The sequence below is a fragment of the Temnothorax curvispinosus genome, unplaced genomic scaffold (assembly GCF_003070985.1).
Source record: "Temnothorax curvispinosus isolate PA1 unplaced genomic scaffold, ASM307098v1 QBEX01016800.1, whole genome shotgun sequence".
Lineage (NCBI taxonomy): Eukaryota > Metazoa > Arthropoda > Insecta > Hymenoptera > Formicidae > Temnothorax > Temnothorax curvispinosus.
This window is the reverse complement of record NW_020226580.1, coordinates 714,393-738,559: the sequence shown is the minus strand read 5'-3', so window position 1 is coordinate 738,559 and position 24,167 is coordinate 714,393. Positions and strand designations below refer to the sequence as shown.

The 24,167-nt window shown below is 40.7% G+C and overlaps 2 protein-coding genes across 5 annotated transcripts in view; one reads left to right on the top strand and one right to left on the bottom strand.

Moving 5' to 3' along the window:
- LOC112467013 overlaps positions 1-7,273 on the top strand; it is a 278,592-nt gene extending 271,319 nt beyond the window's left edge. The window contains exon 6 of the mRNA XM_025035440.1: positions 6,976-7,273. Within this exon, the coding sequence (XP_024891208.1) occupies positions 6,976-7,103 (128 nt within the window). The 3' untranslated portion in view covers positions 7,104-7,273. The remainder of the gene's footprint in view (positions 1-6,975) is intronic.
- The window catches only part of LOC112467009, a 324,735-nt gene that overhangs the window by 207,604 nt on the left and 92,964 nt on the right, over positions 1-24,167 (bottom strand). For all 4 annotated transcript variants that reach the window (XR_003042205.1, XM_025035429.1, XM_025035430.1 and 1 more), the window contains exons 4-5: positions 2,989-3,816; positions 1,463-2,562 (exon numbers count right to left, since the gene is read on the bottom strand). Coding sequence is in view for 3 of the 4 variants with exons in the window: in XM_025035429.1 (XP_024891197.1) it covers positions 1,463-2,562; positions 2,989-3,816 (1,928 nt within the window). In the remaining variant the exon portion in view is untranslated. The remainder of the gene's footprint in view (positions 1-1,462; positions 2,563-2,988; positions 3,817-24,167) is intronic.

The window sequence follows — 24,167 nt, the reverse complement described above, 5'->3', positions numbered from 1 at the left end:
TCTGTTGTTTACTCGTGCGTACGTGTTGCAGAGTTCTTGTCAATTAAAGTTAGGTTTGAGAGTACTCGACCGAGCCAGCTTAGAGTTTGCAAATTTCTCGAGTAAACAAGCTATCGATTCGCGTAATAAATAATGCTTTTGCTAGTGTATCGCGAGCAGTGCTTCGATTGCGTTCACGCTCCAAGAAGCAGACCTGATAACGATGAAAAATGTCTCGACTTTTTACGTTTAAATACATAGATACACGCTAACGGAATACGAGATCTATACACGCAGTTATGGTCTTGTAAATTGATCGCTTCGCGCGCGACATAAGACGAGAGTATAAATTTCTCCGAACAAACAAAAATCATGTAATGGCCGCAATAAACTTTCGCGTGGTTGAACCGCTTCAAGTAAAAAATTCCGTCTTTTCATTCTTATTTATTAACCATCAACCGTTGACACACATCTTTATGCGACATGCCGAGATATCCAAAGTCTTTAAAAAGTAGAGCTGATCGAGAAAGGAGTATGATTCAGTTAAGGACGTTCTCTCGTCATACTAGAGAAAATCGATTTTCTTAGGATTTTCTTGAAACTGTGTATATACGTTAATTTAGGTGTGCTTTATGCGTGGTATAAATTTCAGTACCTCTTCCGGTATAAAAAATCAAGATACTGAGCCTCAAAATTTCAACTTTTACTAATGAAAAAGTTTTCCAGGCCAAACGGTAAGAGATACGAGGTTGACCAAGACGAACCAAAGTTGCTCCTCTCGTCGAGTTCTATAAGGAAAAAATGCCAAAACTAAAAAAAATTAAATTAAAAAAATTTTTTTTGAAACTTTAAGGCTCAGCATCTTTATTTTTTATACCGGAAGAGGTACTGAAAATACCACGCATAATGCACACCTAAAAATTAACGTATATTCACAGTTTCAAGAAAATCCTAAGAAAATCGATTTTCTCTAGTGTAAGGACGAGAGAACGTCCTTAAGTATTCAAACAGTTGAGTATTTAAAATTTCTGTTTCAAAGGCTTTTAAAATTTGCGTTGAATATTCACGCAATGTTATTTCTCACTTTTATTTGAAAGCATATTCGTCAATATTTTAAGAAATATAAAAAAAAAGAAAAAATGCAATAAATTAGAATTAAATTCGATATTTTCGGATAATATAATTCATTTAACTTCTAAACTTTCGTGAATAAAATTATCGAAAAATAATAGCGATACAAAATTTTAAAAAATGTAAAAATCTGCACATGTGTGTGTGTGGACGTAATTCCTCACAATTTTCCTTTCATTAAATCCCCTATTTTTACCAAAAAAATCACGTACGACATTGCTGAAAATCGCGATACCGGAAGAGTTAAGATATCACGGTAACTAGGACGCTCGCGTCAGATGCGTCAGCAGGTGCGTCGTCAGCACGCTATCGTGACGTGCTATCGTATTCGCTAGATTGAGTGAACACTGACCTTGCGAAGAAGGCCGCGGCTGCGCTGGCCTGCGCCGGCGTCCCAGGCACCCCGCTCACGTTGTACGAGTACTTGGTCTCCTGGTACACCTGATACACGTTCGGCTTCGAGTGCGACGATCTGTGGTAGTAGTGATCGCCGCCGTGATGACTCTTCTCCGCCTGCTGCTGGCCAATCTTGGCCAGACTGTAACCCTGCGCGGACGAAGACGGCGCCTTGCCGTGACACTTGTCGCCCTTTTCGCACGAGGTGGGCGCGTGAAGAAGATGCGACTTCTCGTGCGCAGACACCAGCACGGACGCCGGCTGTTTGTCCACGGTACCGTAAGCCTTGAAGTCGGCGTAGCCCTTCAGCTCGCCGTAATAACGCAGATTCTCGACTTTGTAACCGTGCCCGACATCGTGGCTCTTGGCCTTGTTGACCTCGTGCTTGTTGTAGCCGACTTCCTGCGAGGTCGACTTCATTCTCTCCGCACCGCACTTGCTGACTGCTGCCTCGCCGCCGCCGTGCAGAGCGACTTTCCCCGATAGCTTTTCGATCTTCAGCATGGATCTCTCGCTTGGACGACCTTGAACTATGTCGCTGCTGCCGCCCCGATTCGACTCCGACCCGGTGCCCTTGTACTTGTCGCACGTTGTTAAGTCGCCGTGTGAAACGTCACCACTATCTGGGAAGACATTACCGACGATACCGCTAGTAACGTTGCTACCACCAATGCCGCGAGTCTGATGATGTTGCTGATGATGGTGATGATGTTGATGATGATGATGATGATTTTTTGGCGGTTCAACGTGACACCGGGAATCGCAATCAACGCCGATCTCCTGCAACAGGTTCTCCTTGCTGTTGTTGTTATTATTATTGTTATTACTGTTGGTGCGCACGTCGCACGTCTTATGGGAGAGCCGTTGTCGCGCGATCGCGACGCGTGTTACTTCTCGTGCGGTCGGCGTGATACTGGCCAGATTAGAGGGCGTCTCGGCGCCATGAGTGCCGGTGTTCCCCCTTCCTGCGCTGGAATTACTGCCACCGCCACCACCGCCGCTGATGCTGCCACCCCCGCCTCCACCACTGCCACCTTGTCGTTTGCCTCTCTCCTCCTACCGAATGATAACGCAACATAGTAGTCGGCTTGTAGTACTACGATTCATGCAAGTTTCATCGTTAACGCGCCGGCCGTCGCCACGTGAGCTAGCGAGAGAACGGAGCACTAATAGCAGAGCGCGATCGAGAAAGACTGATAGTCTCTTCCGAATCACAGCTTTTCGAGAAAAGTTGAATTTATTTATAAGAAAGCATTTATTCGCAATTTACTCCAAAATTTACTTTTAGTACTTTAGAGAGAGAGTTCAACAAACATTTTCATAATAAAAATATTGTATACCTACAAAATTTTACGATATAATTATTTTATTATTACTTCAATTTTTATAATATATTTATAATCGATCAGTAAGGTCTCAGAGTAGTACATATTCTTACACGTTCCACGAGCGAACGAGAATTTCCTATATGTTACGGCTTACCTGGATCCTCTTAAAGTCGTCTTGCCGTCTGGACACTTCGGCGTACTTAGGCGGATCGGCGTGATACTTAGGCGGCGGTTCCGATTTCAACGGGGCCTCCTGATAGCGCGGCGGCCTGTCGAACTGTCGATACTTGGGCGGATCGATGTACGGATTATTCCGGTGCCCGTAGTAATTCGGCAGTTGACACTCCGTGAGATCCGACTGCGACCGGTTCAGCTGATGGTAGTCCGACGTTGGCGCGTTCGCCAACGTCTTCTGCTGCTCCTGATGACTCTGCCTGCCGTGCTTTGCAGCTTGCGGCCTCTCCTGACCATCGGCATGGGACTTGTCGTGGGACTTGATACTCTTATCGGCACGCTCCTTGCACACCTCGGACTTATCCCTCCTCTCCTGACCGACGGACGGGAGTCCATCGATCTCGTAGAAGGTCAGCTCCTTCTTCAGCTTCTGATGCGACTTGTCATGTTGCCGTGGATTTTCCGATTTCACAGGCGGGTCTATCTGATAGAACGTGAGCTCGCGAGAGTCCTGAGACTTCGAACGTGTCTCCTGGGACGAGTGATGCTGCCGTTCCGGCTGAGAATGGCTGCGCATGTATCGCTGATCGAGTCTCAGACCATCCTGGTGCTTCATTCGTGCAAATCTCTCGTTAGCGCCGAACCTATGCCCGTACTCGAGATACTCGTCGCCGTATTTGAAAATTTGCCGCGGCTTATACTTCTCTTCAAATTGTGAGTAATTATAGGTATTGAAACCGACCTGATTAAAATTCTTGCTGAGATTTGTAGAGGCGTAATCGGTCGAGGTCACCGCTTCCATATTTATCTGGAACAGAGCGGAACAAAACGTTAATAAAGCACAAAAGTCTCGAGATTTTTATCATTCGTTCAAGTTTTTATTGTAATATAATTTTAATGTCGCTTTTTTAAGTCTGCAAACGTATCTTCCGAAGAAAACAAGATACTGGTGATGACGGATAAAACGTGAGACGAGTATCCTTGAAGAATCCACGCGAAATGCACGAGTGGATTCGAGAAAGACAAAGAGGAGCAAGAACTGGAGGCTGTGACGGCGGCCATAAATCGGGGAAGACCGTCTTCTTAAATGCTGGAGTATTTAGCACAAAACAAAAACCCGCCGTGAGGTAAATAAAATCTGACACTGGGCGTATCATCACTATCCACCACATCGGTGTCTTGAATAAAGCCTCGCTCGCTCCAACGAAGGAGACAAAAATGATGCTCGAGAACCCCATCGGAACCGACCGAGAGGGTTGATAAGAAGACTCGGAGACTTGTGTCAAAAATCGTGCCGAGGAAACCGGTTCACACCTCGAAACCTGAAGATCGATGGGTACGTGTGTATACGGTATATTTCAGGAATGCTCACATACGAATCCCTTGAACGTTTTGGAATTAATGCTTTCTTCATAAAAATTGAATTTGAAATTAAGATATATTAAGATGTTCTAAACTGACGCCATTCCTTTTAATGAATCTTTTTGATCAGTTGTATTTTTCTCACAGAAAATTTAATTTGGGACTATCGCTTTTTGTAATTTTTTACCACCAAATATTTTAAATAATTCTTTAAAAGTTTATTTTAAATATAAGAAAGAGTAAGATATCGTTATTAGTTTTCATACTTATGCCTTAATACGTATCATATAAACTTTTAAATTTTGATTTACTTACAATTTAAAAGTACAAGTAATAATTTTATTACTGTTGTGTGAGGGAAACTCTCCAAAATTTATTTAAAAACTCGTAGATAAAGACGAGCGTGAAGAACCTGGGACACCCTATATATACGCAGGACCGCCTTCAAAACCGATGTATCCGAGATCACATGCGATTTCGCTTTCTTTTCGTGCGAACCCTTATCCAGAACGCTGCGAGGCACGATGAACAACCGAGATGCCTGGACACGATTAGCCGTGGCGACTTCGCGAAAGTCGACTCGCTAAAGTAACGTCCTTGTCCCTGTGCACGTTTCACGTGTAACAAGAGGAACGCTCGATCCCAGGACGAGATGGTCTCGCAAGTTAATAGGAAAAAACAAACCGACGAAATTATTGATTACAACTTTCGCAGAACGATCACGTTGGAGCAATCACCTAATCTGGTTTCTGCGGGTCACCCAGTACGTACCCGACACTTAATTCGCTTCGTGAATCGGGAATGCCCCCGCAGGGGCCACGGTTATATATTACAGCTGGTAATGAAGACTCTCCACGGCAAGAGCTACCGACGACGCCTTATTTATCGCTTCACCTCAAATATACAATTAACATGTTGAGAAGGCGTCCGGAGATAGCGGAGTATCGCGCGTTGCGCCGGCATCTTTCTCTTCGTTTTCTCCTCTTCACGCCTCCTCTCCTTCCTGCCAATTTCTTCAACCCCTTTCTCGAACAAGGAAAACGCGAACGGCGAGACCAAGGCTGACTCGCGCTCGCGCGCCTTTCACTTTTATTATCGTGGAGCTCGTTAGAGCGATCGTTCCGAGAATGTTAACCCGGAATTCGTCGCCAGAGGAAATTTTATGTCCCCCTATTTTTACGGAACTTCGCTCGTAATGCGAAAATGTGGCGACAGCGTCTACGGTAAATCCTAATGGAGTATGACGTAATTAATATACTCATTCTTCAATTTGTCTAGCGTTTAGTTCACGTTATTACCTTGCAAAATGATAAACTTGATTTTCCACGCTATTTAAACCTCATTCTTGGTTGCTGGGAATATATTCAACACAAATGCTGTGTACAATAATCTAGCGGCGGTCTTATTATTCGGAAAATCAGATTTTGTTTAATTCATCTATCCCCAACGTATTTACACACGGAGATAAATGTTTTTTTTTTTTTGCATTTGTTCATGAAAGCATGGAGATATATATGTATCAAAGATAAATACAACTATACTGTGTGTAAACATGGCCGTTTTAAAATTTATAACAGACAAACATATAAATGAATAAAACGTGCCGTCATATCCATAACAGTGAGTTTTCGGCTATCCATCCTGGTAGATTATTGGATCCTGCTTATCGTACATAAATCCAGTGACAGATATAAAAAATATTGTACGATACGTCGAAATAAAATATCGTCGTCGCATGTGTCGAATCTGCCGTATGCACGATTTCTCGGCGCAATAAAAAAATACTCGTTACACTCGACTCGTGATGGAATGTTCCGAATGAATGTATGATGCGCCGTTGACCCCGATGCAAAGATGCCATTTTTTTCACGATGATGCCGGATGACGTGCAGCATTATTAAATATCATTAAAGAGAAACGCTGTTGGGACTTTGGGAAATTGTATGATGCAGCTTGCATCTCGTCAAATAAATTTCACGCTCATATATGCATATCCGCGTGATATCCTTGTATTCAGGTAAAAAAAAAAGAAAGAAATTTACTACAATATTCTCGTTCCTTTAATCATTAAAATTATATTAAAATCTATAATCTAATATATCTAAAAGTTTCTTTCTATTTCACGTAAGTGAATTTTTATAGTATGATGCAATTTTACAATTATACTATGTATATTTTTTATTTATAAATCATTCGATTAGCCAATTGATATCTAATTAATTAACTAATGGTCAGAATAATTACATTTTGTAATATTTATAATCTTTCGTTATAGAGCTACAAACTTTTTAGAGTATTATATCTTGGACTATCCTCACCAAGTATCGGAATGAGTTCATTTGTCCAATGTGATTTTTGCGGGCACGAGCCACGTAACGTTCGCACAATTGATAAATGCACTCGACATTCATCTTCATCACTCATTTACGAGCATAGCGGATATGTTCTGATGGTAATGAAAGCATAGCAAACGATCGCGCGTTGCAACCTCAACCTATAACTCATCCCGTCGCATAATTTGGCAGGCCTAACTTCCCCGTAGGGTGTCGAAGCGAATCGTACGTTCGGATCGTCATAAATATTAATAGAAATCTTTTTTTGGCAGGTTTCACTGCGGAAGAAGATAATCGTGTTGTTTACGCTGCCAATAACAAGCTCCGTCGTCGTCGGGCCTCACTCCTATACGACAAGGCTCGTTTCGAAACGGGGCCCCATAATTACGGGTGCCGCTAAGATTCTCCCGGTGCAGTCGGTGTCCTGTTACGATGTGTCCGAAATAACCTCGTTTCTCATTAGATCAACGCGTGTGTGAAAATTACAGCTATCAACAAGATTAATCGACCCGATGTACGTATTTTACGCAGAACCATGTTAATGGAAAAATTACATCGGTAAGACTGAAGCATTACGACTAATACTTCATAATAATTTATACAGATAATATAATTAATGATATACTTGGAAAGAATATTGCTCCATGGAATTTTAATAGAGGTAAATTTGATTTCGATCAAATAAACTTGACATTTGAACAATAAAAATAAATTTTATATATATTAGAATATTATATATTTTAATGTATAATAATAAAATATTTTATTACATAATTTGTCGAATAATTTTATTTATTCCTGTAAACTTTCCTTACCGATGTAATCAAGTAAAAGTAATTGCGTCATTTTACAATCGAATATACTCGATCCAACTATTCAATCATGTAAAAAGAGCGTGATAATACCAGTTCGTGCGAAACTATCAGGTGACTCAATTGAATCCATTTACCTGCGGACAAATCGATTTTTCCGAAAGTCGGTGGTTCAGATTTCCATTTGCTCGCCGACTCGCAGTTTTGCCGGCTGGAAAACTGCAACTACACAAAGGAACCCGGACCGCGAGTGGCAATTTCTCTTTCGCAATTTCGAAATTATTAATTTAACTGTTTCCCCTTTAACGCTACTGCGCCCGCGGCTAATATTTCCCCCGTAGATAAAGAGCAGAGTGCGCGAAATAGAAACTACTGAATAAAGGAGACAAAAGCGTAAAACGAAAAAGATGGGAAGACCATGAAATAGAGATAGAGAGAAAGAGCAAAAACAGAGAGCACGCTGGTGGTATCCTTGGTTACCGTGTAAATGAGGCGATGAACAAAGTTCCGCGTGTAAACACCAAATAAAGGTGGATAACGCGGTTAGTTCCGGCCGCGTGATTGCTCATGAAAATGCTGAACGACAAGCAACGCAGTTACAAGGGACGAAAGTGATTCGCTTACGAAATCCATATGGCTGAAGGACTTTAAATCCGACTCCCCACTCGTTTCATGCGTAGCTTATTATAATTTACATTTCCGCAGTAAAATTCTTACTTTTTGCTCCACGCGGTATTCTCGTAAAATTTAACATTTTCTGACGACTTAATTTTAACAAGAGAACAAACCGACTACCGTCCTGTACTTCGCAAGCAACGTTACCTCCTTTTTTTTATAATTTTAATTAAATTCCCGAAATACGCGGAATAATGTTAAAGTTTCGTGTATTTAACAACAGCGTCAGCATGTAGCGACGTATATATCTAAATTGAGTGAGAGCCGACCATAACGTCGGAGTGACGAGTATTATTCGCAACTAAGCCGCAACTGAAAAGTACATGGCGATGTTCGATGTTATAACTGAATTTTCCATTCCCCGAAGGGATATCAGGGTCGGTACATCCGATTTTCACGGCGGACTGACCTGTCTCAATGCTATCTGCCCCTTCACCGCGGCCAATCAAATTAGAGACGGTTGGTCGGACAGCCGAATGAGAATCCTTGGTCGTTTTGTCATACGTATTTTGTTTCAGCGACGCATAGTGTTATGGCAAGGGACAATTGCGACTCAATTTACCGTTATATTAGCACAAACACACGTATCGCAATCACGAACAACGTATACTCCGCCATTCATCGTCGATTTATAAACTTTGCGGCTGTCGCCACAATGAGAATATAGCTGTGAACATTTGTATTCGTTGGAATAACCAAATCTTCAAAAAAAAATTTTTTATTAATTACTAAAAATTGTCAATTATTAATTGAAAAATTTAACATGTGTTCATTCCGTCTCATTAGAACAAGTAAAAAGAATTATAAAAAAATAATACAAAAATCGGTATGTGAAATAGATAAGATATAAGAAACATAAGAAATTGACATCTCGCACGTAAATTAAACTATTTGAAACATTCCTTCCTTATTCGTAGAAAATTCATTATTTCAATCTTAATGAAATGAGATCAGTTATGCATCTTCTTATCCGAACCGTTAGCTTCGTTCAGCGGCTGCACGTTGGGAACGAATAAATTTCCCGATTGACTGACTGACGCGCCAGAAAAGCGGACAGCGACTAGGGCAGAAGCCCTAGACAAAAAGATGATTCGCGGATAACGGCCGAAGAACCGCGCTGGAAGATATAGAGGCCGAGCAATCTCTTACGGTTGAGTTTGCACCACCTGGGGGGAACCTTCCTCGATCACTCCGAATAATCATCGCGAGACACACGAGACTCTCGCATCATCGCCTCCGCGAAAATGAGAAAGTCGAGAGTAAAAATCTGCGAGAGGGAGGCTTTCGCACGTACATGCACGCGCACGCACAGAGCGCACAAACACAAACGAAAAAAAAAAGAAAATCTCTCGAACAAAGCGAAAACGGGCCGTGGAATAACGATCCGGCATTTCTAATACCGCGGACAGGTGAGAAGAAGATTGATCTTGAAGGGTGCCATTATATGCGCCCGGGTGAAATAAAACGAAACTGCATCGCGCGTCCGCCGTCGGAATAAAATCGCCCTGCGTAAAATCACTTGCCCACGGTGCGATAGCCGCAGCGCGCGGCGCGGTTTCAATAATGAAATTTGTCGCATCGAGTTAACATTTCACTCGACGAGCGAGAACGATTCGCTTAACGCTTTTGGTTAAATAACGATTTAAATGGAACGTTAAAGAATTATGCACCGCTCCCCCGAATATATTGCGCTCAGCGATGCCGTATTTTATTTATCAATGAATCTATCACGAATAAATAAACGGATTAAAACGACCAGCATTTATGTATTTACGCATTATCATATTGAAGTGATAAAATAATAATTAACTGTTTAATTAAGTTTTATCGATCACAGGCGCGTCTTCTCTACGATACGCCATCCTTCGAAATCAACGTTAACGATCTAGCCGAAATAACGTGATTCTCGGCACATTATACGGAAATGCAGTATACTCATCTCTCTCCTCTCCCCTCTTCCCCTCTCTGTTCCCGTATCACTCTTTCTCTTTTCGAATCTAATCCTGTTTTTCCACGAGCGGAAAATCACGCAATTAACCGATTAGCGAGATGATTGTGCATATTACGTCCCCACGCGGAGATCACGTCAACGATCATTGGTTATTTTCCTTTCATTAAATGGAGATATCATGATATCGCAATCTCATATAAAAACACGACGTTTATTCAATCTTTTTTGTTTTTTTACTTATATATGACATGTACAACAGCAAAATTGTATTAGAGTTAAAAATAATTAATTGGAACTTCTAGATAATCAAGAAATCTTAATAAATACGTTGATATTTTGCGACCCAGCGATGCGGTTTTACGTCGTTCGCCAAGTTGCAGAGACTAAATTATTCGACCGTTTTACCCAATCCAATCTTTTCCAACCTTATCTCTATTTCTCTCACGAAATTAGAAAACATTTGTATCTCCGAATGGTAAAACTACTTGGATTTTTAGGAACCAATTGAGTATACAACTAGGGAGAGAAAAATTGCATAGCTTCGTTAGAAGTCAGTATGAGTTCCTAGAAATCTTTACAGAAAATTCAACAATTTAAAAAATATATATAAATGTACAGAGTCTAAAATATAAAGTCCAAAAGTCATGATAGATTTCTTAAAGATCAATCTGTCGCTAAAATTGATTGAACACCAATTTTCTTCATTTTTAATATCTTTTAACTTTTAATATACTTTTAAGTTTGAATACTTGAAATAAGAATTCAAATTTTAAAAAATTTATTAAAATAAATATCACTTAAAATTGTCTAAAGAAGTTCTTATATATGTATATTTTAAGAATTTTAATTCTCGATCAAATAATAACTTAAAGATCATTAATTACATGGCCACTGAAATGTCAATCTTTTTTTTGTAAACTTAGCTGTGTGAACAGAATTTGTAAAAAATTGTGCGATTTCGGGCACGCCATTGTAGACATGTCGACGACGTTACCTAATGCATGCAAAGAGACGAAGTTGCATAGCTAAGGAGCTATAAAATATTCTTTCACATAAAGCAGCACCACATACGTGCGCGGATTGCTGCGAGCGCCTTTACGCGTACTTGACAAATAGCGAACATCGATACGCGGCTAAATTAGCATTTCGCGAAGCTACGCGCAACACGGGAAAGGGCCAAACGTATAAGACACGGCTGGCAGCAGCGTTGAGCAATCGAATTGTAGCTTTGTTGGACAAAATCAACTACATAACTCCAAGGCTGTATTTACTTTCCGCGGGGGCAAGAGCCAGCGAACTCTAACGTTCATTTGTCGAGAGTCATTTGAGTTGTTTGACTTGTTCAGTTCTCTGTGCGGAGTAATTCTCCGCCGACGAGTTTACCACGCTCTGTCATCGGGAGATGGAGTTAATCCGTCAAAGCTCACTTAGTGCAATTCTCGCGTTTCTCATCGATGTAACATAGACATATGTACCTATAGACATACAGTTCCTATAGTAGTCGATATAATCGCACTTAATTATACACTGACTCGCAAATTATTTTTACTCTAATTTTACTTATCCATTCAACAAGTTTAATATAATAATATACAGCAAGATGCCTCCTTTCTCTCTAATTATTATTAGTTTATCTCTTCTCTCATTTGATTAAATAAATACACGATTAAACATTAACATCAAAGATGCTATATTTTTAGTGCAAAACAATAATTATTTCTCAGAATAACACGATAGAAAAATAATAGTTGAGCTTGCGGGTAAAAATGTCCGTCTTATCGAGACGCTGCCGGGAATTATCGAAAATATTTGCAGACGAGCGTTATAGGGCTTCGAATTCTGGACGGAAGGGCGCAGCCGTGCTATATGTCGCTGGCGAAAACGCCGCGAGCCTTTTAAAGCCCTCTGTTATCCCTGGCAGGCTCCCGAAGGACACTCTTATCTACCGGCCGCTGTTTGCTTTGCGGATCTTAACAGGGTAACGTTCGCTGCTAGAAACGGTTCAGGAGAATTTCTATATCGACCGGCTGGACGATGAGAGCGCGTGCGGAAGGAAGGAAGAACGAGTAGTGAAATAACAGGAGCCGAAATGCGCAAGGGAGAAAACGGGGGAAGAAGAAGGAGGCTGACGGGCCCGGCGTGCCCGGCCTCGAGGAGAAGGTAGGGCCACCATTCGGATAAGACGACAATCCGCTGCGCAAATGCCACTGGGATTTAGATCGGACGTCTCTAATGGCAGCAGGATTTCAATGGCAAATGGCACCTGCCAGATCCTCCACCGCTTGTTTGGCCAAAGGATTTGCGAAGTCTGACGGGACGACTGCGCGCACTCTCGCGGCGAGGTATCCAGAAAAAAATTAAAGGCCCGCTAAAAAATTCCGTTAATCTGGTTCTATTCCGCTCGACTGACCGTCCATCGTCGGAAATGGTGCTGTTACAACGGTTGAAAATTGAATGGCGGAAAAAACTACTTGTATGTAATAGTTTAGAAGTATTGCCGAATGTTATGCAATATATGTGATCAAGAGTAATATTATATTGCAATCTTTTTAAGTTTGTTAATTTGTAAAATTTTAATTCCAAATTAAATATAAATTAAGAACTGAAAAAGTAAGAATATTTTACACGAATTTTTTCAAACAACCCGATGTATCTATAGAAAACTTTTGTACCAAGTGTCATTTTGAGTTAAAATTATTGATGACTTCGCATTTTTTTCTAAATATTTAAAGTAAATATATTACAGCTATTCGCTTAATTACAAGGCGAAGTCATTATTTGTAATTGATGATGTAAGAAATATAATAAATATATACATATATTTTTTTACAAAATATATATAAATATCGCAAAGAATACTATCATGAGGGTAGAAACGAGAACTGATGAAGACAGTCTCACGACTTTCCAATTCAATCCCGTCGAACTGATCATCGAAATAGAACTGATAAAAAAAATCTATTCCTGTAACCGGTGCAATCTCGATAAGGCGGAGGCGTCGTCGCCCCGTCCCGATTCGAGCGAGGGCCGTGGCGAGCAAACAATCTAACAAGCAAAAAAGTCCCTTTTATAGCACGAACGTCCAATGCTTGTTAAGAAGCGCCCCGTTTCTGGGCCGTTTTCTTCCTCCGGGAGGAGAAAATGGAACAGTAAAAGAGAAAAAGAGAAAGAAAGAGAGAAAATGTGAGGGCGAGAGGAGTGATGAGAAGGCCGCGTCCTTCGTTAAGAGACGTCAGCATGGCACCTGGTGCACGATTACGCCGGCAATGCGCGCACATGGGGTTTACCGATCGCAGTTCCAGGGGTTTGAAGAACGGCTAGATGCCCGACGACATCATGACGGATGGGAACGTCAGTGTCTGCTTCTCCTAAGTTGGGACTCGAAACGAAGGCGCCCGCGCCGCCATGCGTCGAGTGCGTTTCGCTCTTTCGCTGTCCACTTTCGAGCTCTGCGCGGTCTCGCGATGCCAAAGTTTCGCGTCACCATCGATCATCCGGCGATCACGTCTCGTGTGCGTTACGGAGAAAAAGGTGCAGTGAGGGTCGTTCACGGATCTATCAGGGAGAATAATCTTACTAGGAACACAACGTCGGATTAATATGTCGGGCATTAAGAATGACGTAAGAAAATCTTTGAGAATGAGGGTTACGACCCTTCAAATATATGTAATACATAAAGGAAAATAAATTGCAATATAAAAGTTGCAGAATTTTATGCGTAAAATATATCTTGTTATCGAAATTTGATAAAAACAATCAATGCATATGAATATCAATAATTTTTAAAATTAAAAACGTGAAATCTTTATTTTTATTGTAATTCAAACGCGTAATATATGAAAGTTAATTCTTTAATGATAAGCACTGTTCCTAACGATGGAAATATTTTCAATGTCTAATGTTTAAGTATCCAAAGTTAACTATTCAGTATGTAAAATTTTTTAAAAACTTTCAACTTATACTTTCCGGTTTTTGTTAAATTTTGTCTGATATCAAAAAGCACCGGAGCTATTACGAAAGTTTCTCGCGAGACATAAAGCACCGCGACGAAAAACCAAAGAGGAAAGGCCACTCGTCTACGACAAAAGCTCTCCGCTGAATCATTACGCCCTTACGAGCCCTTTGATTTATACGTGGGGAACGTCGCTCCTAAAAGACGACAAAGAAATTACTTGGCATTCGTAGGCTCGTTCTCTTCGTCGGCGAAGGGTCGCGGAAGCATCGGCCGTCGTAAAAGCAAACTTCTCTACGACGGACGGCCCAATTTCACAGGACTTTAAAGTCGCGAACAACTGCTCTCGCACTTTCGAGAAATCGATAGACGTCGAATTGCAGGTGTAGAACACTTGAACGCGCGCGTCATGTGTATAAAATGCGAAAGAGATTTGGATCGGAAGTGAAAAGGGCTTGAAAACGATCTTTTTCAATGATGAAAGGATATAAAGATGTAGCAATGCGAAGTATAAAAAATATGTAAAAAGCTGTAAGGGCAAAGTATAGGCAAGCATATTCCTTGAAACTTCAAGGCCTGAAAAGAAACTAGTGTGATTCTTTATCATCGGGTGAAAAGAAATACTACGGGAATTCCATAGATTGCAATGATAGACAAATGCGCGTAGAAAAAATATGTTACAGTCTTCCCGTGCTAATAGGAGAAGGAAAATTTGATGGGTTTTAATCCTAAATGGTATTCGATTACCGAACACCGTCCCTCGATAATCCATTATGGTTCTTGCATCCTCCCTATATACCAAACACGCATCCCGTCCGTGACTCGTACGTTTTCTGGAATTTATCAGACCGGATTGGATCGTAAATGGGTTTTATATGGTACTCCGGCCTGAGGGTGGACTGCAAAAACGCATTCGAGGGTAGAAAACATACCGCGTGACGAAGTATCGTCATCAATGAAACATTGAAACACTATTGTATATATTCGAAACACTAAACTCCTCGTTAAAACAAAGACCTTTATATATACAGCCTATTTTTTATATTAAATGACTGATCAAATAGCAAATATATATATTATATATATATACCTATATATATATATATACATTTGGAGAAGTAAAAGCTTTAGTGGTGTAAGTCAAATTTTTTTTAAATATTTTGACTTACATTAAGGCTTTTACCCCTCCATTTATAATTGATGTCATTGCATCAATCTGATCTTAAAACGATTAAGAATAATCATTAAAAAACAATTTCTTCAAATTAATCACATACGTCATATCTTCAGATCTATTACCATGATCATTACGCATTAAAGAAATTACGCGAAGTGTCTACTTCCGACTTTTAAGATCGACGTCGTTACCGGGCAGTGAAACGTGAAGCTATGGATTCAAATGGAGACGGTGGCGAGTCCCTTCGAACTCAGGGAGCGAAAAAGAGACGTAGCGCCGGCCCTACGCCATATTTACGCACTTGCGGCGGTCGTGCCAAATTCCGCACACCACCACAATGGGGCACGGGAGTGACGACGCGAGCACGTTAAGGGTGCAGGGAAAAGGGCGGGACCCCTTTAATCTTCGCGGATCAAAACGTCGCGGCGATATGAGAGACGTTCCCTCGCCCAGGAGGTACGTGATTGCTTCGTGTATTCGAGTGGAAGCCTAACAGCATTTCAAAGGGATGGGCACCGCAAGGAAAATTGCATTGTAATTAAAACCGCCGCCGCTGCCGCATTCTCGTTGCATCGCGCCGCGACGCAACGATGCAAGTGCGCCGCGTGCACTCATGCCACATACATGCGTCGTGACGCTGGCCAATAAAAGATATAATAACGAGAATCCGACCATTACTAAGTACGTTACAAAATACATTATGATTCACGTTATCAATTAACAGCTACGTGTAGAAATATCACATCTTTAGGAAAATTAAATCGCATTCGACAAAGCGTAAAGATTTGTCATTAAATATCTCAAAATGATTTCAATCTAAAGAATAAAACAGTACAAAAATATTGTCACAAAAAATCAACTATCATGTGTGTGCATGTATGACAGCTGGCTCAATATGTGATAATTGTAAACGGCAACACGATGTATACATATAATTATATAGCATATTAAAATGTAAAATTGCTATAAAATTTTACATTTATGATATATCAGTGCAATGATAGATATGTATAATCAGAATTGTAATATTTATTCGGCTCGTAATGCTTTTTTTCGTAAGAAAGAAAAGGGGGATCTACGAACTGGAAAAAACTGGAAAGTAAGTAGAGGAAGTTGGCAGGAAAATAGAGGCAAACTTGCTTAATGTGAAAAAAGCGATCACTGTAAGATGGCTATTCATCATAACCGAATAAGTACATTAAAACGAAGATAATGATGGACGAGCGATAAATTAACTCCAACAAACCATAAATTTAAACGTAATCGCCTTCAGACTTTAATTGGCTCTTAATAAACCACGTTAATTTGATCGTCGTCGAGCTTTGTTCCAACTTCTTGCCATGGCAAAGGTATAAATTTGCTCAATTACGGGAATTTAAATTGTTAACAGGTTACGCGTTAACTTACACAGACGTCAGATAAAAGTAATTAGATTTTCAATTTCTTCTCCATTAATTACTGTCACTCAATTAGTGTTACTCAATAAATTTACTCATTTGTTTGATGGTATGAAGGAAATTATCGTTCGTCGGTTTTCCCTTAGCCGACATTAACGGAGATGATTTCTTTCGAGACGAAAGACGGAACATCCCAGTGTCGTCCCGATGAAATGAGTTTCGCTTCGATAACGCAATTTCGTGCACCAGCAGGAGGAGAACTGACCCTCGCAAACCCGGAAAAGGTCATTCTCGCCCTTCGGTTTTGGCAAACGCGTGCGACCCTTCGTGCCATAAACGGATTGTTAGCATTGATTAAAGCGCACTGCGGATTTCTGCGGAGCGTTTCTTTACCCATCGTATCCATCCAGATCCTAGTTCATCATTCATGACTCTCTATGTGACAAGAGTAATTTCTCTGGGTGCATTAAACTGGAATGGTTTATGTCCTGCACATCACAGACCGAAAAGAATTGCTTCCGAATGGCCCCTGACATAGCGAGGGTAAACGTATAATATTGAAAGAGCTTATAAATCTTTAATTAAAGTGCATGTCGACTTAATTAAAACAGGACTGATATATACAGAAAGAACAGTTTTGCTAAAATATCTAAAAATTTTACTAGATACAGAGCTGAATATAATTTTGTTGGACCATCAAAATAATTATAGTAGGTCGCGGAAGTATACGTGATAATAATGTCAAAAATTTTGCAATCAGTTTGAGTGTTCTACATAATCATTTTGGTGCAACAAAATTATTTTCAGATCTGCATCTAAATAAATTTTTAAATATTTCAGCAAAACCGTTATTTCCGTGTACGTATCCCTGGTATACATTTTTGTCTTATGCCCTTTTGTTAATTCCTCAATATGTAGCTATCATGCCGAGCATAAAACTTTGTAATCTTTCTAATCTTTCTATATTCGCGAAAAGTACTGATTTCCGCTGTGGAGATATTCCGTTTAGGGCTTTAAGAGAAAGTTTATGTCTCCCGTAAAACATATGAGTTGTTCTCGTCGCAATCTCAAACAACCGACTAGATAAAAATATGAGAAAATTATTCGCGTATTTTATACTGCTCGTAACGTCTTAAAACACTGCTCTCGTGTCTCGTCATAGTTGTGCGCTCCTTTATTTTCGATTACCCGGAGAGTGCTTGGGACAGACTACGTTCTTTCACTCTTCCGGGGCGACTATTTTTTCCTGAGCGGTGCTCAAGGGAGATAGACTTGCATAAAAGAAAAGTCTTTCCGCGCGTATTATGCTCGCCTAATGCGCGCGACTGGCGCATAATGGACGCGTCAGATGCCGCGCTGTATATGTGCGAACAACCTTAGTAACGAAGCAGCTTGCCTTTTTCTCTCCGTCTCATGACACGCGACGTACATGAATGTTTTAAGCTCCGAAAACTTGCATAGAGAGAATTATCATTTTATATGTAATAAATGTGAACAACCTTAAGCTCTGCTTTCTCGTGTAACATAAAATATCAACTTTTCGTGCAGTATAAATTGAGAATCGCAGTAAAAAACGGAACTCTAATAAATATTAAAATAGATGCTAAAGATACGAAATATTCTCAACGTGTTAGCACATGTCAAAGACTCTCATTGACAAAAACATTTCTATCAAGACCCACTATTCGCGAAGCAGCGCGCGATAATTAGACAGAATAATTAATTTCTCTATGCACAAAGAAAAATTATGCGACAGAGCTATCCCCAACGACAATCAGAAGGACACGATAAAGCAGAACGAGAGATTGTCCCAGCCAAAGGAGGAAAAATAATTTCCCTTTGTTTATCATCGCCTGTTTGATGGGGAAAGGAAGCAGGCAGGAAGACTTTCTACGGACGCCCCGCCGCGCTTCTCTCAAGCGGAAGTAACGGCGAGTGCGCCGGAGTTTTTATACGTTCACGACAATTAATTACGCGGCGCGGGGTGGAATCGCGGCCACGCGATTCGTGGATCCATCAGAAAACAAACCGCCGCGGCCGGCCGATGCAGCGAGCGGCCCTCTCGTTAACGTGTGTAATTAACGGACCGCTATCGCTAATTATCGGCGCGCGGGGGTGTGCAGACGAATTTCTGGGGATCCGCTAATTACCACCGCTAATCTGATTAGCTAAATGCGCGGCGCTCTCCCTCGGTGCTTTTTCTCGAGCCCCAGCGAAACGCTCCTTCCTCTTCGTCGCACGACGCCGCGCCGCGCTGTGGCGACGCGCGACGGCTCGCGTGCGTCGCTGCGTGCCGCGGCGGCGTATCACGTAAAAATGTCGTTAATGCGATCGATCCGGGTGGTCCCTTTCTCGCGATTCGAAAGCATTTTGGACAAATTGCATTCTGACACGCGCTTCTCCGCTCCCGACCAACCGCGGCGCGTGGCCGCCCGTGGCTTCTCGTGACCAAGTACGTGATCGAGTCGTGACCGACGCGTGCGAGGGATCAAACGCGGCTATAAGAATCGCAGTTAACCCCCCGATGTATCGTAGAGACAAAACGATCTCATATGTTCGCTGTAAGTTCTTTATCGCGCCTCAAAGAATCTCAAGTTATCGAAATTTATTACTAAATTACCGAAGTAATATTTAAGAAAAAATTATGTGATATTTAATTATCTCATATTCTGTCAGGACAAATGAGAAAAATTCTGCTATAATTTAGAATTAAAACAGTCAAACTATGTATGTGTGTGTGGAAATTTTTTATAATTAAGTAGAGAAAGTGATCAAATAGTAATGACATGTGATCGGACACGAAGAACATCAAAAAGTTCTCCATATTATTATCAACAAGATTATTACGCATAGTCTAGTTACGTAATATAATGACTTAATTAGATTCGAATTTCGAAATAATCAGCTTTCATTGCAGGATGTAAAATATAACGATTTTTACCGTTTCAAAAAAAGATCCTTAAATTGTGCTTCTCATTTCCTGCATTTTGCTACTCCGATGACGTTCTCGTTTGCAGATTCCATAAAATCGATAGCAGCCGATTCACGGAAGCTCGACGTTTTGCGTACGTGTAAACGAAATGATGAGCGCTGGATGCACGGAGTCGAGGAATGACGTCGTTCTCATTTCTAACGAGTCGCTGGAGATTTGATCTTCCTGACGGAAGCGAGCTCCAATACCGCTTAATGGCCTGGGAGACAGGCGCCATGACGATCTCCATACGGCTCTTTCTTTCTCTCTTGCCGGCGTCAGAGCACAGAGACGCCCATCCCGCCGTGCATCCACCCTCGTCGAAGCCGTGATTTGATTCCGGGGACTCATCTTCTCGATTGGGGGCGCACTAACTTTTCAATCAGCCGTCAACTCCGCGGTTGTGAGAGGGTAGAGCGGCAGAGGCCATCCCCCAGTGACGAGTGTCGGAATCTCTCTCTCTCCGAGTCCGTATCGTGTTGCCCAGTGGTGTCGTTACGGTTAAAAAATGTTTGACGTGATATCTTGAAAAGATATACTTTTTTATATTTGGAATCTAATAGCGTGGATTTTAAGCTGCCTATAATAATATAGTAAAAATAATCGACCAATTATTTTATTCTCGACGTTTTTTCGAGTTACAATAAAACATAATACAGCAAAGAAAAAATAAATAATTTGTTTCTAAAAAGTATGTATCAATAGGCTAAAGAAATAATTAAAGAATATAGAATTTTGTGTCTTTCAAAATTTTGTGAATGTTAAATTTTAGCAATCCATTTCATATTTAAACAACAATGTTTGTTAATATCTTCTTCTTCCATTAGTCCATCATTACTCAAAGAATAAAAAATTATTTCCAAAGAAAAATCTTCAATATAAAATTCGATATAAAATATCAATATTCCAAGGTAAGAACATGGCTCATTGATAAAACTGTATTAATAAGATGATTTACAGCACGACTGCTTTTGTCGCAAAAAACGGGCATGCATGAAAGATATTCTCACGAGACATATGCAATAACACGCCATGAATCGCGGGTGGGTGCATACAGTTACTCGCCGACGGCGTGGGAACCGTGAATGTGCATTCTTAAATGCCGCTCTGAAATTTATACACATTCACGACCCGGCGCCATTAAAGTGGAAATAACGGAAAGAGGTTCAAAGGATCCTTTGAGCGCTCTTCGATATTTCTGAATTATGGCACGTGCATATATCATCTCTATATTCCCATATTAGAGACTGTCAAAGTGTGTCGAAGTATAATTGCGCTAAATTATAATGTTTCTTCGCATGGTAATTGCAATTTATTATTATCCAAGTTTATAATTGCTTATGTTTTACGTTTTTTAACATACCTGTTTTTAGTAATAAATTAAATGTAAGTTTCTTTAAGAAGTGACGCATTATTTTCAAAGTCCCGAAAATGTACCTCAATTTGAACAGATTGCATAACTCTATTCTCACCTGCTATTGTATTAAAATTTTGAGCAACGATCGGCGTGTAAAAACGATCAAATTTCGAGAAAATAATGTAAAACTTTTACAGAGAAAACCGCAGCGGCGCATTAAAAAAGTGGCATACTCGGCTGAAATCGTCGCAAATGAGACAGGCTGCGAATTCCGTCGGAATTCCTGAACATGGAAATCCGACGAGCACATTGCACGTCGATCCGACCACAATATATCGTGTCCGAGAGCCCTCACTCCCACGGCCGTTTCGAGAGTAGCGACGAAGTTTTGTCGATATCCGCGCACATTCTCCGGCCCTATAACGAATTCCGATACGTCACGCGGAGTTTAATATCGAAATTGCGTTTATTAACTTGTTTAAAATCATTTATCGCGCGCATTACTCGCTAATAACGTGTCCGATGCTTTGGTGAGTGCGCGTGCGACCGAGAATTTCGCGATGCATAATGGACCGCAAAATATAACAGAATAATTGTTGAATCCCTGAATATCATTTTACGAAACGACGAGAAGAATTTTACGCTTAAAATTCCCAATTTATTACAACCATTTAGAAATTTTCTCAGTTCGGTCATACGCAGATGTCGGATCACAACCGCATATAGCTGTATAAAAGTACACCATATTTATGATATTGATACTTTCCGATATTATTAAATAATCTATAATTATTAAATAATCTGTCTATTTAACGACAATAATTACAAAATTAATTTATTAATAATATGTATTTTTAAATTAATCTTTTGTAAGAGTAAAATCACATAATAAAATAATTATATAATAAACTATTTATCTCTTTTTGTCGATAAAATATGGATTTTCTTGATAAGTGACAGATAGCAGAACGATGCAGACAGATGACTATTTTTTTTCATCTGGGTAGTTTGATAAGAGCGGAAACTGTTACGACAAACTAAGAAATGGACGAAATGGCTTACGGAAAAATAGGATGATTGCTTCAACCGTGGCCAAGGGGAAGGAAAATGGCAAGCGCGCCGACAACGAAAGTACAACGACAACGATTATTTCACTTTCTCAGCAAATGGCACATAAACATAGCCGCAGGGTGCGGAGGAAGGGTCGACGACGGATACGGCGAGCAACTCGAGCTTAACCAACCGAATAGAAGTATGATTTATAAGAAGGAGGAGGTTACCTCACGGAAAAACGAGAGTTCTTGCAGTTCGTGAGGCACCAAGAATATCGACCTTAGAAAATTGTACCAGCGTCTGTTGCAGTTTTGTCATTTAATAAAACAGGTAGAAGCACACAATTTCGATACGTCTCAACTGCATACTATTCTCTTTACAGTAATAGTAATTAAAAATTTCCTCTTTTCTTTTATACAAATAATATTTATCTATCTGGAAAAAATACGGGAAATATACCTTTTTTAATTATTTTTTAATTTTTTATATTTTATCTATTCAATAACTAATTTTCCTTTAAAATTTTTATATATCTGTTCTTTTTTTCTCGAAGAACATTCTTAATCGTTACATGGATATTATATTTTTAAATTTTGATTTCAAGAATAGTTGAAGACAATAAAATATCATCAAACATTACATGCCAAAGTAGATATCAGACAATACACTCTATTTTTGCATTTAAGTTTTGTGATTTTCGTCGGATACATATATCGTTAAATTTGTATCCTGTTATCAAACGCACTTGCGAAGTTTCCATTTCCGTCTTTATCCGTTCTTCCATCGAAGACACCACCACGCGACGCAAGGGAGCGCAAAACGCGGTTTGTCGCAAGAGTAACAGTTTCCTAATACACTTAACGATCTCCGCCGTGCTCCTCCGTATCGTTCGCTGTTTCACGGTCATTTCTCTCCGACCCCGAAATTAGTGGGGCGGAAAGATACGCGAATCTCGGATATATTCCCGGCGAGTGGCGGGCAACCGCCCAAAACACTCCCGCCACTGCACCGTTCCGGAAGTAAGAGGAGTTCCAGAGGTGGAAGGCGAGGGAGGATTTACGAGCGCTTTGTTTCTCGTCAGACGGTTGGTCGGAAAAGAAGCCGATGCGCAGCCGGATGAGATTGCAACTCGATACACACTCGCTTTCGACCCGAAAGACTTCATTAATACGAGCGGGTTCGCACGTACGTTGATACGAAGCGGCGCGGGCGGGTTGATACGAGCGATCTCGACGGCGAGAACGCCCGTTTCTCAGCGATAACTGGAAACTCTCTACGCCGTCCACTACACTACTGCGGGAGATTTGTTGTGGAGGATATCCTTATCGTCTGGCAACCGTGCGCGTGTAATTATGGAGTCGCAGCGCATCGCATGTACACTTGTGTACACGGAGCGACAAAGCTCTTCAAAGAACGTTTATTTGCGCTTTTCAAGCGAAGTTGGATACACTGTTGTGGATACACCGCTATCATCATAATTAGCTTACATTGGCAAAATTGTCGAAAGAGTACAGATTAATTTCAGATCAATTTTGCATGCGGTCTTTTATTTGAAGCATTTACAATTTACAATACCTTTGAATGGACATTGCTTGAATATTAAATATCGTTATCGCATGTAAAACCAATATGATTTTTTAATGTAAAGAAAAGATTTTTCGATTACCGACAAGAATCTCTGCAGTGATTCAGCATTGTCGTTTCCAATACAAAAAAAGTCAACTTTTGTCAAAGGAAGACTGCCCGACGACAACTACGACCAATTTCGATTAAGTTTGAAAGAGCCTTTCGCGAGCCGCGTTAGGGAGCAATTACAGAGCAGGATTAATTGCGGCCGCATGCCGGGAAAAATAAGTCCATAAATTAACAGCGTTCCACGTGCTTCCTCCTACCGTTTCTCTCACTTTCGATCCAACCCTGCGGAAATCCACCCTATGCCCAATCTTTTCTCTTGACACGGATAACTTATTGCCCCGACAACGCACTATGCATTTCCGAAGCGATTAAGCTGCCACGCGGCTTTTTTTGCATCTCCTTCCTGGTCTCTCTCTGGCTCTCTCTCTCTCTCTCTGGCTCTCTCTCTCTCTCTCTCTCTCTCTCTCTCTCTCTCTCTCTCTCT